The sequence below is a fragment of the Clinocottus analis genome, unplaced genomic scaffold (assembly GCF_023055335.1).
Source record: "Clinocottus analis isolate CAN_PGR_092001 unplaced genomic scaffold, fCliAna1.0.p SCAF_3, whole genome shotgun sequence".
In the NCBI taxonomy this organism is placed as follows: Eukaryota; Metazoa; Chordata; class Actinopteri; order Perciformes; family Cottidae; genus Clinocottus; species Clinocottus analis.
The window spans coordinates 22,369,042-22,385,693 of NW_027176042.1; the positions used below are offsets into that span (position 1 = coordinate 22,369,042).

A 16,652-nucleotide genomic window follows, 5' to 3' on the forward strand; every position below is an offset into this window, starting at 1 on the left:
TGGATCTCGCCCCGCGGGCCGTCGTTAGCGGCGGGAGGTAATTGGGTGAGATTCCTGAGGGGTGTGTTGTGTTGTGGTCACACACACCTGGAAGGTTTCACAATAATCAAGATAACTCTACTTTGCTTGGTACATTTTGGCCATATTTCCACGGTAAAGAACACGGTGTGTATTTCACTAACGTGGTCATGTGTTGTTTTCCCCTTTTGGTCCCTGGAACGTCCCAGACTCTCTGCTTGCAAGTCATTTTTTTCAAAAATCCAATTAATGTCGTCGTAACGTCGGCCGACGAAGCGCTCTGATAGTGTTGTGCAGCAAAAATATAAATTTACCAACTCACTCAACAAGTAGGAGACAGACAGAATGTTTAATGTTCGCTCTTCAGAACATTTCTTCCCTCCTCTTCCATTAGTCACGTGATCAATGCGTCATCCTCACTAGTCGATAACGTCCATCACTCCGCGGACATAAACGAGTGCGATGGAGGTCGATGGACATAAAGTCACGTGAAGTGAAGTCGTCCCAATTTCTGTCACCGCAACCGGCAACGTGTGAAATTGCCTAATTCGGCTTGAAAGCAGAATGCCTCTTTTTTAATTTTATTTTATGGATCTCTCCGGAACAAATTGCTAAGACAAGATGTGAATGTTATAATAATAGATGTCACCAGGAAACATGGATTATTTACTTTGAGACAGGCATTTCTTTGTATTACAAGTTCTAAGTCCTCAGTGTATGTTCAAATAACACACAGCTAAACGTGTATTTTGTTCTCCGTTAGCGGTGCTGCTAACGTTACTAGCTCTCCTCCTACTGGTTCTCCGTTAGCGGTGCTGCTAACGTTACTAGCTCTCCTCCTGTCGGTTCTCCTTTAGCGGTGTTGCTAACGTTACTTACCGTCCTCCTGTTTGTTCTCCATTAGCGGTGCTGCTAACGTTACCCCGTTAGCGGTGCTGCTAGAGCACGTGCACAGATGTCTCCACAATGGCGTCCGAAACATCTGCAGGTGTTGACGAGCGTGAGCAGAGATGCAGAAAAGCTTCTGCGGCGCGTCGGGGAAATCGATGGCGCGTCGATTCTCAGGACGTAAAGCTCTTTGTCGCTCCTCACTCAGGGGACGCGAACACAACAGAAGGGCCGCCGGCGCTCCTCCTCTGCACTCAGCCTCCTCTTGTGTACTCTCCATTCACAGCGAGGGACAAAAACACACACACACACACACACACACTCGTCCATTCAGCCAGCTGATTGGATCCTCCACGTGGTCGATGCCTGGTTCCCCCTTTCGAGCACTTGGGCGGCTCAGACCAGGCGGACTCGTACGCTCGTCGGCCGCCGCGTTCCCCGCCTGGAAACCGACGAGTCCGTTCTGAAGGAGACCGGCGGCATCCACCTCATCCGTGTTGTCATGGATCTGCAGGCCGGACAATAAGCGTTCAAGAGGGTTATTCTTATTTTAGATTAACGTCCTTCCAGCAACACGGACCTTCACCTTCATAGCCCCCTATTAGGAACTCTTTTTGTCTTGTTGACAACCAGCTTCCTGATTAGTTTTCCTCCGCTGATCTCTTCTCACTGGTTATAACAATGATGTCACACACACAAGCACCAATCAGAGAGCTGATGAAGAAGTGGAACTCCATCTTTTTGTTTTTTTTCCCTAGATATATGTGTATTTAATGATGAATATTCTGTGATATTGAGGAACGGTTTGTAGGATTTGTATAATTTTTTGTCTTTTCTCTTCACAGGAAACCACTCAGGTTCAAGAACAGAGCCTCATTCTGGTTACAATTGCATATTACTATGATTTATTACAGCAATATTAGTATTTATTACAGGTATATTAGTATTTATTACAGGTATATTACAGGTATATTAGGATATATTACAGCTATATTAATATTTATTACAGGTATAACTACAAACGGCAACCTGGATGGAGTAATAAAGAGGAATTTATTTTCAGGATTAAACACTGTGTCATCAATAAAGAACGCCACGATTAATGTGTTCCACACACACACACACACACACACACACACACACACACACACACACACACACACACACACACAAACTCTAGATTCTGATCAATGGCGCTTGTCGCAGCAGTGAGACTCAATACGAGGAGCAGATAACACACACACACACACACACACACGCACCCAGACACACACACACGCACCCAGACACACACACACACACACACACACACACACACACACACACACACGTGGACCGGCTGATTGAAACACAGGAATGTTGAGGCGTTTCACTTTTATCTCTCCTGTCCGTCACGGCAAAGCGTTCCAATAAGCCCCGCCCCCACGACTCAGTGTTTGTATCTCCTCTCGCTGTCACACACACCATCTCCCCTGGAGGCGGGGTCGGGTGGATCAATGCCCACTGGCCCGTGCATGTGTGTGTGTGTGTGTGTGTGTGTGTGTGTGTGTGTGTATATAACTACACGTGCACAGATCAATGGTGATTACCTGCAGCCCTCTGCTCTTTGTAATTGCGAAGTGAGGAGTGATTGGCACTGTGCCATGGGCCACTGTCCCCAGGAATGCTCTCACACACACACACACACTAACAAACATATACACACACACTCACACACACAGACACACACAGGCCTGCGTCTGGGAGTTTATGGCTGGTCGACTTCCATTGTTGTTTTGGACTTGATGACGTACGTGCGCATGCTCGACTGAGTGCTGACTTAAAACGAACACACATGCACACACAAACACGCACAAGCACACACACACACACACACACACACACACACACACACAGGTTTCGTACCAGGCATAAGCGGTTCTCTGTATAACGATCTCTGTGTTGAACAGGCGTTCATGATTCTTCTAGGTTAAGTTCATCCAGATCATTTAATGGACTGTAATGATGTTTGAAGTGCAAAGACAGCAGCTAACGTTAGCAGCTAACGTTAAATGAGCTAACGTTAAATGAGTTAACGTTAAATGAGCTAACGTTAAATGAGCTCACGTTAAATGAGGAACAACTTCACACAATTTCCACGTTGCTGCGCTATGTATTTACAGAGAAAATTCATTTATTTTGTTCGTCGTTCACGCCAAACTGATATTTTCTGAATTGCAGGCAAAATTAAATAATTTGTTTCCACTTCTTTCTTCGTTTCGGTCTTCTGTTTTCCTGATACTTGGAACGAACTTTGGTAACTAAGTCACTATCAACAGCCGTGTAACGTATGAATTCTGCTTATTTCAGGCATCGGACCAAAAAACTTGAAAAACTAACAAAAAAACACTTGTTAAAAATGCCGACTCGTCTCAAGGACTCTCTTCTGCATCTTCTTTGCTTCCCTCTTTCGTTACGTCACGAGACGCCGCCAGCGTCTCCTCCCCCGCTCGGCGGTGCTCATCCCGTCTCATTACGAGCTGAGCTGTTGCAGGAAGCGGCTCTACGTGTCTTCACAGACCAGCGGCGACGAGCTGGAGGTCACTTACAGCCGATCCTCTTACGCGTCCCCCGATCCCCGTTCAGCCGCTTGGCTCTCAGCCCGGGCCACTTTAGCATGAGCGCCGCTGGCAGCAACATGGCCGCCGGCGGCGTCTCCTCCACAGCGTTGTCTGTGGCGAGCGAGGTCTTCTGTGCGGTTTGGACCCTGTTTGTCGCGGAGTGTTATTGTGAGGGCGTTGGTTTAGAGGTTGAATAAGAACATTTAAATAAACATAGGGTCAGTTTTCACTCTAATGAACTCACTTCAAATTCAAGCTGAAGGGGGATCTGGATGCCATTGCCATCTTGTTTTTGGCCGTCACCATGTTGTTTTGGGGGGGTCGCCATCTTGTTTTTGGCCGCACCCTCCTGTTTTTGGGCGTTGCCATCTTGTTTTCGGGTGTCGCCATCTTGTTTTTGGCCGTCACCATCTTGTTTTTGGCCGTCGGCATGTTTTTTTCTGCATAGTTTTTTTGCAAATAAAGGTTAATTATGATAAGCTTTCGCACCACGAATAAAGCCATTGACCAATCACGTGTCTCTGAGTTTTACGTTGACCTCTTTCAGCACAGACTCTGAGCCCACGACCACCTAAAAGGACGTGAGACACGGAGATGTGTTCAAGTCCATCTTTTGGTGAAAAGAACACTTTCCTTGAGTTTTTGTTAAATTAAATGAAACAAAGCTACAAAACTGAAGGAAGCAGTTCCACAACAGCCGAAAGAGAGAGAGAGAGAGAGAGAGAGAGAGAGAGAGAGAGAGAGAGAGAGAGAGAGAGAGAGAGAGGCTGGTGTAGCTAATCTGGATAACTGCAATCCCTTTAAGTCCTCTTGTTTACAGGAGAGGACTCCAGCTGGAGGTTACGCTCGTCTGTAATCTGCAGTCGAGTGTTTATCTGAGGAATGTGATCTGAGGGATTACTCTGCGCAAACGCCGCCATGAAGCAAGTTCTCCGTCTCTCAGGTCATCGCGCTCCTGAATTCAACGAATACAACATTTATCTGAGAGCATAATTTAGGGAGGGAACGTTAGAGTTCATCAGATCATGTTGAAAATACAAATCTGAAGAGGCGGATGCTTTGATTTTAGTTTTAATACATTATTTAGTAAATGATGGTCATTTAGAGTCAAACAGACCGTAAAGCAGGGGATGCTTTAGGGGCGGGGCTACAAGGTGATTGACAGGTCGACACCAGAGACGTATACGGCGACCCGGAGAGACGGCAGAGAGACAAGAGAAACCAACGAGAGACCAGCTAACGTTACATAAGATGATGTTAAATGAGCTAACGTAATCAGCTAACGTTAAATGAGGAACAACTTCATACTCTCTCAACCTTTGGGTGACCAAATGTCCGGATTTATGCCAGAGAGTCCGGCCCAGGAGAGACCAGGAGAGACGTGGGGTTTCATAAATAAGTGGAAAGAAAGGATTCACAGGAGTCCAGGAGGTCTAAAAGGTCTAGAAAGTACTAGAAGAAATGTGCTGCCAGGATTCAAACTCACGACCCTCTGTCAGCAAACCAGCGGAGGAAAGAAGACGCGCTTCATCAGGATGCGTCTTCGCCTGTAATGACTTGTGAGAAATAAAGAAACTTTCCTCCGTTACAGAAGACTGACGCATCGAGTCACTGCATCAATACTTATCGCTTCATCAGAAGCAGCTGTGATCATTAATGCCTCCATCAGCGCATGTCACCTGGCCGGGGTATTGACGCCTGTGTGTGTCAATGATTAAGACGCCACCTTTTATGATGAATCACACAGTCACCGATATTAAATTGTGAATCAATGCTCATTAAACCCCTCCCCCTCCCTCTCTCCCGCCACACCATTGATTAACAATAACAGAATATAGCCGCGCGTTAGCTCGATGTGATTCATGCAACATTCACTGGGTCGTCGTATTAACGTGTCCTGAATGATGTTAAGATCAAAGATGAATGAATCAATGCAGACCATAACTTTAACTACAGTTTGTCAGGTGAGGAGGAGGAGGCTGTGATGCATTTATTAAACGGTAAAATGCTGTAAAACACACTTTTTTATGCCGTGAAAATACGTTTTGAATGGATGGATTGATGGATTTTAGACCTCGTCTTTTGTCGTGTCAAAATGCAGCGATATTTGAATATTTGCATTTCAATATATTTTGGTGACTCTTTTTGGCGTAGAAATGTTTTGCAACTGACATTAATATAAGCATTAATATAAGCATTAATATAAGCATTAATGTAAGCATTAATATAAGCATTGGTATAAGCGGCTCTGCAGCTCAATGAGCTCTCGATCCATCAGAAACAAGTCGATTTGTTGACCTTCTACGACCTTCAAAGCGAGGCAAAAACACACAAAGTTGCTGGACAACTTTTACGTGTAATTGTGTATCATCACTTATATTGTTTCATCGTCAGAATCAGAATCAGCTTTAATAGCCATGTAAATAGTCCAGCACACACACAGTATTTAAAAAGCTTTAGCTATTCAAAAATAGGTAAAAAAAAAAAAGAAAAAAAAAGAAAGACATAACTTCTTATTTATCTCCAGAAACTTTTCTCTTAAAGAAAAACAGAACTTTCTTTTGGCATCCTGTCAAAACACTTTCACTTCAAGACACTCCAGCAAATGTTTGCAGCTTTGCAAGCTAATAATAGTCTCTTTTTTATTATTCATCCAACATTGTAGCTGCTATGTTGACAATTAAAACAATAAATACATTTAAGAAGCAGAGCTGTGCGGCCGCATACATTTCATACGCGCAGATTGAGAAGCTGAAAAGAGAAAATATGTGTTTGCAGTTGCACCTTTTGAAACCTTTGAAGAGACAACAGATGTGGACCAGAGAGACCCCGAGGCGTTGCATTCCTCAGCTCCGCTCCGCCCGGAAGCCCGTCGGCATTGCCTGGAAGACAAAGAGGACACGGCAGTGTGTGCTGGGTTGAACTGGGAACCAGCAGCAGGTGTGCTGGAGGGAAGACGCTCTCAATGCTGGACATAAGATAAGAAAATCCTTTATTAGTCCCGCAGTGGGGAAATTGCAGCATTACAGCAGCAGAGCACACAAGAGACACATAGTAAATACAAAATGAAGTCACATAAATAAACAGTAAAACAATGTCAGACGAATATACAGACGGAATAAAACAAGTATATAAAGTACTGAAATGTGTTATATTTTGCACCAGATGAATGTAAATAAAGTGTTCTAAGTGTTTGTGGTCCACTGTGAGCTCAGCTTGTTGTGCAGCCTGACAGCAGCGGGAAGGAAGGACTTTCGGTAGTGAAATTATATTGGAATTAGCCAGCTAACGTTAGCTGGCTAATTCCACAGTGCGTGTTTTCCCGCCACACTGACAGAAACGTAGCAGAGGAGTTGAGACGCTTGAATTTGAGCTAAACATTCTGGATGAAGTCAAGTGGCTCTCCGTTAGCCGGCAACTGCTCTCCTCCCCCGCAAAGTAGTCTCTAAAGGCGCGAGCTAGCTAGCTAATTACTGTTTCTTTTTGGTCAGATAAACATATGAATTCATCACATTGTTACTTTTAAAGCGGCTGTCTGTGTGGCCGCGGTTTCCTCTTTCAACCCCTGCACACTTTTTTACAGCTAAATTAACAAACAAATTCTTATGAATATGTATTTTTACATATTTCTTTCTCTGTAGTTCTTGGTGAAATAATATAAACAGGAGTATTGTTTGATTACAATCACTCCCCGTGCTCATTTCTAATTTTCATTGCTAATCAGAAAACTTTTCTCAGGTAGTATTTTTCCTTTCCGGTGAGCAATTAAACCCTCGAGCTGTTCACGCCGTGATTATCGGTTGCGGCCTCGTCGGCGCGTCGTGTTATTACCGAAAGCGCGAGCCTCTCCAATCACCTGCCGCTCGCTAACGAGCCTTTGTGCCGCGTCGAGGTTCAGGAGGTGGTTTGATAATTGACGACAGTTCAGGGGAGATTAAATATTCCTGACGGGGAGAATGGAACCTGATTAGCGTGTCCTCCTCCCTGGTTTCCCGCAATCTGCATCGCCGCCGGTGTCGCGACCTTTTCGCGTGTCACCTTCATAAAATAATGAACTTGTTTCAGCACGCGTGTTGTTGTGCGCGCGTGTCGGTCCGTCACGGCGAGGACTCCTCTTTGAAAATGAAATGCTGTGCAGCGAAACGGGGGTGAGAGTGATGTCATAGACGCGGCGTGCCCCCTGTCCTTTGACCCGTGGAGAGAAAGAAAGGCATCATGGGAGCTCTGCCTCGCTGTCTGCTGACTGGAAACATTACAGCAGTCGCTTCACCTCGCCCTCCACCTTTGTGCGCGTCGGGAAGTTTACGTTTATTTTTTCGGGGTTGAGGAGGTGATGTTCTCATGTGATGGTTCTTTTGGTCAAATTGTCAAATCTCCTATTTGTGTAAATTATGATGAACAGGCTGTCATAAAAAAAGAAAGAATGAATGCGCCGTAATTCGTAGATATTTCATGAAATGATCAACCATGTCAACCATGTCGTTGGTTGTTGCAGTTTGACATTTGTAGTTGGTTGTTTTGTTGCTGGTTGTTGTTGGTCGTTGGTTTTGGTTGTTGTTGGTTGTCATTGGTTGTTGGTTTTTGCTGGTTGTCGTTGGTTGTCACTGGTAGTTGTTTGTTGTTGTTTGTTGTTGGTTTTTGTTGGTTGTCATTGGTTGTTGTTGGTTGTTGTTGGTTGTCATTAGTTGTCGTTGGTTTTTGCTGCTTGTCGTTGGTTGTTGGTGGTTGTCGCTGGTTGTTGTTGTTTTTTGTTGTTTGTTGTTGGTTGTCATTAGTTGTCGTTGGTTGTTGTTGCTAGTTGTTGGTTGTTGCTGGTTGTTGCTGGTTGTCGTTGGTTGACTCTGGTTGTCGTACGTTGTTTCGCGGCTGCTTTGCGAGACGCTATCACCGTGAAGTGAAGCTAATAAAGGCTTCTGCAGAATCGTCTGTTCCCTGATTATCAGTGGCAAACCGGAAGGCTAAATAAAGCTATCAGTGTGAGTGTTTGTGTGTTTGTGTGTGTGTGTGTGTGTGTATAAGTAGCTAGCTGAGAGTCCAAGTGATTTATCAGGTGTGTGCGTGCATATGAGCAGCAGCAGGATCAGAGACTAATAACATCTCTCTGCAGATAGCTTTTAGCTTCTAGCTGCAGAGGAAGGAGCCTTGAGATAAGGTATCAGCAGCAGCCGGCTACACGCTAATGGGCCACAAATCCATGTGGTGTGAACTCCGGAGGGGCTTCAGTGCAACACACACACACACTCACACTCACACACACACACACACACACACACACACACACACACACACACACACATATACATACGCACAAACATGGAGACCTTTAAACTGGCTACACCTTTTGTCACCCAGAGATCACGACGCACAAACCACGGTGAACACACCTGTGATGGTTATCTTACCGAAGCCGCCGAGGACTCTGGGTAGAAAAAAACAACAAACAGCTCCTCACTGACTCACATTTACAAGTCAAGTAGCAAACCTGCAGCTAATAGCTAGCAGGAGGATTCATTACGGACGCATCAGCAGCAGAGCCGACGCCATTAGGCCTCGTAAAGTCACGGAGAGGTAAAGTGGCTCCGGGCCAGCGGATGCACTGGGAACCATTACAGCCTTCACACGCTGCATTAGAGAGGAGTCTTCCTCACATGGACATCTCATGGCTCCCGATTCATCGACTGCCTGAACTCCATCACAAGGTTGTTGTTGTTTGTCGTCGGTTGTCACTGGTTGTTGCTGGTTGTCGTCGGTTGTCACTGGTTGTCGTCGGTTGTCGCTGGTTGTCTTCATTTGTCGTTATTTGTCGCTGGTTGCCGTTGGTTGTCGCTGGTTGTCGTTGTTTGTTGTTGATTGTTGCTGGTTGTCTCTAGTTGTCGTTGTTCCTCGTTGGTTGTCGTTGGTTGTTGCTGGTTGTTGCTGGTTGTCGCTCTGGAGAGTCGACTCAAGCTACTGCTCTTCATCCCCGTCGCCGAGGAAGAAGAGTCTCTTAACAACGAGGAGGAGGAAGAGGAGGAGGAAGAAGAAGAAAAGGAGGAGGAAGAGGAAGAGAGACTGAACAAGAGAGAGGAGGAAGAGGAGAATGGTGTCAGCTAGAATGTGTCTCTGTCCTCACGGAGCTCCGGGTGGTTCTGCACCGCTACTCTGAGCAAATAGTTAGGATTATTATCCCACACTGTGTGTGTGTGTGTGTGTGTGTGTGTGTGTGTGTGTGTGTGTGTGTGTGTGTGTGTGTGTGTGTGTGTGTGTGTGTGTGTCAGGTGCAGACACCGCGGCCCTGGAAAGGGGAATACGAGCTGTCATCCAAAGCGCTCCGGAGCAGCTGCTCTGAATTAGAGGTGAATCAGGTCTTCTAATTGGTTTTCCCAGGATCCCCGGCGCGCCCTAATTGGTGTACCTGCTCCCTGATTGGTTACCTTGATTATAATTGATTAGTTGGCTCAGCTGGCCCCGGGACAACGAGTACAACGGACACGTCTCCGATCGACCAGCGGGGACGTCAAGGGAAGATGAGGAAGACAATGAGCAGCGTTAACCCTTCGATGATCTCAATACCTGATCAGATCAATGGACTATGGGGGGGGCGGGGCTTGATCATCGGAAAAGTCGCGAAATAATCATGAAATGCGTTTCTTTTGTGTTGTCGGTCCGTCGTTACAGAGGAGGATGTAGAGAATATGTCTGTCGTATGAAGAGATATTGGAGAAAAAGGAGTTCCTGAAGCACAACAGGAAGTGGTTTCCTCATTACCGCGTCTCTGTTGTCAACACGTGAGCCATCATGGCGCTCTGATGCAGAGCGCCGCCGCTTCCTGTCGTCTGAGGCCTCTGAGCCGTCTGTGTGAACGCAAAGTAGAGACAGGAATGTAAACAAACAAACAAACAAACAAACAAACAAACAAACAAAGCGGTGTAATCTTCTGCCTCCGCATTGCTGGAATAAAAGCCGTGTTTCATGTTTTATAAACAGTGGTTTGTTTTACATATATATAATATATAAAAATTTAAATACATATATATGTATATAATATATATATATATATATATATATATATATATATATATATATATATATATATATATATATATATAATATATATACATCTTGATCTCATTTTGTTTGAACTCAACTAAATTCCTCTTTGAAGTTTAATCGTGACTCGCAGCGTTAATTTAGTGAGAGGCAAATATTTAAAAATTATTATTATCATTGAAACGTCTCTCCTCTTTCTCTTCTCCTCTTCCTCCTCCTCCTCTTCCTCCTGCCACCTCTCAAGTAAAGTAAAAAGCGTTGAGCCACGAGAGAGAATGAAAAGAAACAAGAGAGAAACAGGAGATGAGAGATGTTGTTTATCCTTCAAGTTATTTAAAGATATGTGTAAAGAAGTACATTATGAAGGAGAACTCTGAAGCAGTGTGTGTTGGTTCTGCTCGTGAGGATGGAACGTTGTATTTCCTCGTGAGAAGTGACGCAACGCAGGTAAACGTCACCAGGTATCATCTTTTAATATTCAGATGTTTAGTCTTTGGCCACATAAACAGTCTCGCTCTCTCTCAAAAATACTTTATTTATCCATAAAAAATTTAAAAAAGAGCAGGTTGAAAAGGGATTACCGTAAAAGTCGGGTTATGAGCCACTGTAGCCAGCTAGCGCTGCTGCTAGCACCCTGCTAGCTCCCCGATAACCACCGAAGGTTTGCGGGACCAACCGCGACTCCACGCCAGACTCAGGCAGCGGGGACAGTAGCAGCAACTATTGGGGAGCAGCGCTAGCTGGCTACAGCAGGGAGCTAGCAAAGTGATTGCAGCAGCGCTAGCTAGCTACAGCAGGGAGCTAGCAAAGTGATTGCAAATGCAGCAGGGAGATAGCAGCAGCACTAGCTGGCTACAGCGGGAAGCTAGCGGGGACAACTACCGAAAGTAGTAGCGGCTTCTAACCTGACTTTTACGGTAGTTTGTGTCTTAATGCAGCTCTGACGCTCTGAATCTTTGCAGGTCTCCGTGCTCTTGACCCACTGCTGCCGTGGAACCACTCTGACTTAATTACAGCAAATAAGCCCCGAAAACTAAGCGTCAGTTTCAATTTGCTCTCAGCGCCGCAGGACAGTTTGACCGACTTGTTGTGTGAGCGTGACCCCGACTCGCCGCTTCAGACCGCTATCTCTTCCAGAACGCTCCGCTTGTCTTCCTCGACCTAAACATCATTAAGTTAACGCCGGATTCACTCTTTTTCATCCCGACGTCATTATAAAAAGAAACGGATTCCACTTCGGGAGTTACGGGGCCAAAGGTCAGGGCCTCGGCGTGCCGCCGTTATCACCGTGCCATAAAACAATCATGCAGAGAAGAGAGAGAGAGAGAGAGAGAGAGAGAGAGAGAGAGAGAGAGAGAGAGAGAGAGAGAGATCATCCACACAAAAAAAATTCAGCTTTACGGCCATATTATCTCTTTACACTTGCGCCTTAGGACAATCGTGCCTCATTATTTAGACACATCATTTGAAGTGCCTTAAAAAGGTGAATTTAAGAAATTATGTAAAATCGAAGGGTTAACGTCCAACTGACTTGTGGCAGATTATTGTCCCTTTCCTTTATTCTTTTTCTTTTGTCTATTGTTTGTCTCTCTCTCTGTCTCTCTCTCTCTCTCTCTCTCTCTCTCTCTCTCTCTCTCTCTCTCTCTCTCTCTCTCAGTTGGAAGCAACGTCACTCATCTGGTATCAAAGCCACGGAGAGCTGAGAAAAGGGAAAGGTAACTACAGGATTCGGCTCGCCGCGTCTCCAAACACCTTCTTCACACCTGTTAGTGTTGAACCGCGGGAGTTTTGCTCGGCTTCTCCGTTGTAATCCCCTTTGCGGCGTGACGAGATACAAGGGCGAGTAAAAAAAAGAAGACGAAGAAGAAGCTTTTGCGACCTCGTGGGGACGCACGGCGACTCCAGAAGTAAAAATAAATAAAAAATGTTGTTTGGATTCGCCCGTCTTTTGTCTCCCGTCACGCCGGATCGCTTTCGCTCCGTCACGCCTCGACCCAGCTCTCCTTTATGTGCTCCTCTATCTCCGTCCTCCATTCGTCTCTCGGCGGCCCCCCAGTGACCCCTCTGTCATCTGTGCGTTAGGTGTTGTGGTCGAGTCCCCCAAGGCCCCGAGGCTCATTAATAAGGAATGTTCAGAGAGGGAGACGAGGCTGACCCCGCAGCCACTTACTACAGGTTTTAACATTTAACGCACACATTCGCCCGGGGGAGGGGGAAGTGTCTGTGTGTGTGTGTGTGTGTGTGTGTGTGTGCGTGTGTGTGTGTGTGTGTCTGTCTGTCTGGGGCTGAAAGTCGTGCGTTACAGAAAAACAGAGAGCAGAGATAACACAACTCGGTTGTTTCTAGATAAAAACCTGTGGAGCTAATGTTAGCTCATAATGAACCAGCGTTAGCACGTCTACGCTACACTATTTAACGAAGTGTGTGTGTTTGTGTGTGTGTCTGTCTGTCTGGGGCTGGAAGTCCTGTGTTACAGAAAAACAGAGCGCAGAGATAACACAACTCGACTGTTTCTACATAAAAACCTGTGCAGCTCATAATGAACCAGCGTTAGCATGTTTACGCTAAGGTTTTAACATGAAATGCACACATTTGCCCAGAGGAGGGGAAAGTGTGTGTGTGTGTGTGTGTGTTTTGTATATGTGTGTGTCTGGGACTGAAAGTCAGAGATAACACAACTCAGGGTCGGCATATAGATTGTTTCTACATAAAAAAACCTGTGGAGTTAACGTCAGCTCATAATGAACGAGCGTTAGAACATCCACGCTACACAAGCTAATGAATGTGTGCATTCATGTTTCAACATGAAGTGCACACATTGTGTCTGTGTGTGTCTGTCTGGGGCTTAAAGTCCTGTGTCACAGAAAAACAGAGCGCAGAGATAACACAACTCGGGTGTTTCTAAATAAAAACCTGTAGAGATAACGTTAGCTCATAATGAACCGCGTCTACGCTACCCTAGCTAACGCAGGTGTTCTGAACGTCTCCACACGCTGCGTTAGCTTCATAATTTCATAATTTGAACCTGATGTCACTGAGTTTGACATCACGTTTACGTCCTTCAAACACAGAAGGACGTGAACGTGTGGGAGCTCGTGGGTCTGATGCCGCTCGCGCTTTACTTCTTCACGACATCATCACACGAGTCAGCGCTCTTATTACGTTAGCGCTTCACCGACACTCCGACCTGCAGAAACACAAGATGAATGCAGAGGAGGTTTTTTTTTTTTATTTGATTTTTTTATTTGTATTAAAGAGCGTTTTATTCAACTTGACTCACAAGCGATGTGGAGATATTGAGTGCATTTAAGTGCCTGCGGGGCCAAAGAGGCCCTGTGGCCCGGCGGAGAACGAGGAAATAAGTGGCTGTAGTGCTTCTGTGTGGAGGGGGGGGGGGTCATAAACCTGGAAGTGAGCTTAACTGCATCTGGCAGGTATCAGGGGAGCTGTTTTATTTGTTTCTTTCCCCCTCCATTTCAGCACACAAATTAATAATTTGTGTGAATTTGTGTGCTTGACTGTGTGTAGAAAACAGAAACGAGGTCCTTTTGTGTCAATTTCCTCAAGAAAACGCCACCGCGTCTTTCTTTGCAGACGGCCACGTGTGAGTCACACCCGCCCCGATTGTTTAGGACCTTCAGGTGTGAGCCGTCATGATTTATTGGGGGGGTCGAGCCCATAAATAAATAAAAACGCCACCGTCCTCTCCATTAACACCGACCCACTGGGCTTCTCACCTCAACAGATGGGACGCCGCGCAGCGAGGGAGGAAACGGGGACGCGGCGGTGGAGAAGGACGGACTGTGACAACGGTGCCGCGTTAAAACACATTTAAAGTGCCTTTAAATGATGAATTTAAGAAATGATGAAGAAATCCTGCCGTGGCAGGAGATAAGATGAGGCTGGCAGAATCAATAACTTCTTTTACTTCACTTCTTAAAACACATTTTTATAGAATTGCTTCTTAGTGATGTCGTCCTTTTATGTTCTTTTATGATTATAATTATTATTATATTCCCCAGAGGAAGAGCTATCCGTCAAAGTGTTTTAATACCACAGAGTGTTATCTTCACTACGAGGGACAGTCGAGCTCGTGGGTTGTGCGGTGCTAACGCTAATGCTAACGCTATAGCGGCTTCACCGGCTGCCTCGCAACATGTACAATAAAATGTTTCATTTAGTTTTTTTGGACTTGTTCATAGCCAATAAAAGCAAAAGTTTTCAAAGTCCCATGAAAGACCCCAATAATAATACTAAAAAGAGTGTGTTTGTTTAAGATGGCTCCCATAACCGCCATCTTTCTGTCTCCTCCTTTTTAACAGCCTCATGAACGTGGCCTTCCCTCCCTCTGTCTTCTTCTTCTTCTTCTTCTTCTTCTTCTTCTTCTTGCTTAACAGCTCCTGTGTGAGTCTTTTTTTTATCTCCGTCCTCCTCCTCCTCCCTCCTGCAGTGCCGGGTCCATCCAGTAAAAACATCTGTCTCTGGACAGAAGCCGGCGGCAGTAAACGGCCTCCGGCCCCTCGGCCTCTTTACGAGGTCACTCGCTCTGAACTAACAGAGGCGGGGATAGCACCCCGAGGTGTTGTCCCGCCTCCCATCCTCCCCGCCCCACCTCACGCTGAACGGGACTGAGGAATCCTTTGCTTTAGGAGACGTCAGCATCCTTTCCTCCCTCCTTCTGTGGCCTTCTCGCTCCCTCCTTGCCCTCCTTGCCCTCCCATTATCTGTCACTATATTTAGCGATGTGCTCATCTTAATTCCTTCCCTTCCCTCCTCTCCGCCCTTCCTCTGCACTTGTTTATTGTTTTACAGCTGCTGTATTTGGTCGGGGCTGGAGCCCAGCAGAGGGCCAGCTGGCTCTGCACTTTCACTTTCCTTCTTTCCTTGATTCCTTGTTTCCTTTCACCTATCTCTCCCTCGTCTATTTGTTTTTATCTTTCAATCTCTCGGAGATCTTCTTTCATCTGATTTATGGGTTCTTTTCTTTATTAAGCTTCTTTGTCTTCCTCCTCTTAGAGGACACCCTGGAGGGGGAACGCCTCCAGGTCGGGGTCGGCCGCAGGAGCTGCTCAAAGTCTGTTCTTTTTGTGTGACAGGTGAGAAAGTATGCACTTTTACAAGTTTACAAGCAATGAGTGTTTTTTTTAAAACGGCACCTTGCTTACCTCCGCGACCACAAAGTTGATTAAATTCATTTGAATTGCTAAAAGACCTTAACTCTTGTTAAAAAAGTAAAACAATACCTTATGATACAGATAGCTGAGATTGTTCTGCAATTTGTTTTGATGTAAAACACATTTAAAGTGCCTTTAACAGGTGAATTTAAGAAATAATGTCGCATTTTAATACTACGGTCGACTGGATCAGACGCTGTCTTGGCACAAAGTGGGTAATTTTTCAAATTATTTATCGGACAATAAGTTTTATTTTGAGTGAATATCCTTCATAACATGCCAATGCTTTCCTGCGTTGTGTTTATTGTTGCAGATGTTTAGGTCCTATTCTTTCTAATAAGGTGCACTATTAGTTTGTGGGTTGTTGTTAAGACACTGAACAAAACTTTCCTTTTGAGGACTCCTTTTTGATACACCTTGCTCGTACTCATGCTGGATGTTTATGGTTAGGATCAAAATATGTTTTTAAAAATAAAATAAAAAATGGTTTTGCCCAAGACTGCTAAAAAAAATACATACAATAAACACAAGTATTGGAATTAAACCTTCAGGGTTTAATGGTTTTTAACAGGTTTTAAAGAAAAAGGTAAATGTATGGTTTGTTATGTTAAAAAAATCTGTATTGTTATGGAAAACACTGTTTGCACTGTTGTAACTGTTTACACGGTCAGCGCTATTTGCGCTGTTAGTAATTTTGCGCTCTTAGCATTGTTAGCTCTGTTTGCACTGCTAGCGCTGTTAGCTGCACGCCGCTGGCTCAGCCGCCATGTTGAGAGCCGCGTGGAGGTTGTAGAACTGCTCTGAATTTTAGATTTCAGCGCCTTGAACTATCATCAATCTATTCATGTAACCAAACGGCGAGGGGTTGTTCAATTTCAAGCTTTCGTGCCTCAAAGTAATGCTCACATTATTCATGTCCAAGATACATCCATTTGCTTTTTTA

General features: G+C 45.1%; 1 protein-coding gene across 1 annotated transcript in view; it reads right to left on the bottom strand.

Moving 5' to 3' along the window:
- Positions 1 to 3,486: 3,486 nt before the first annotated feature.
- Positions 3,487 to 16,652, bottom strand: part of LOC137796107 (zinc metalloproteinase nas-8-like) — a 56,341-nt gene continuing 43,175 nt past the window's right edge. The window contains exon 6 of the mRNA XM_068593792.1: positions 3,487 to 3,652. Coding sequence (XP_068449893.1) covers positions 3,487 to 3,652 — 166 coding nt within the window. The remainder of the gene's footprint in view (positions 3,653 to 16,652) is intronic.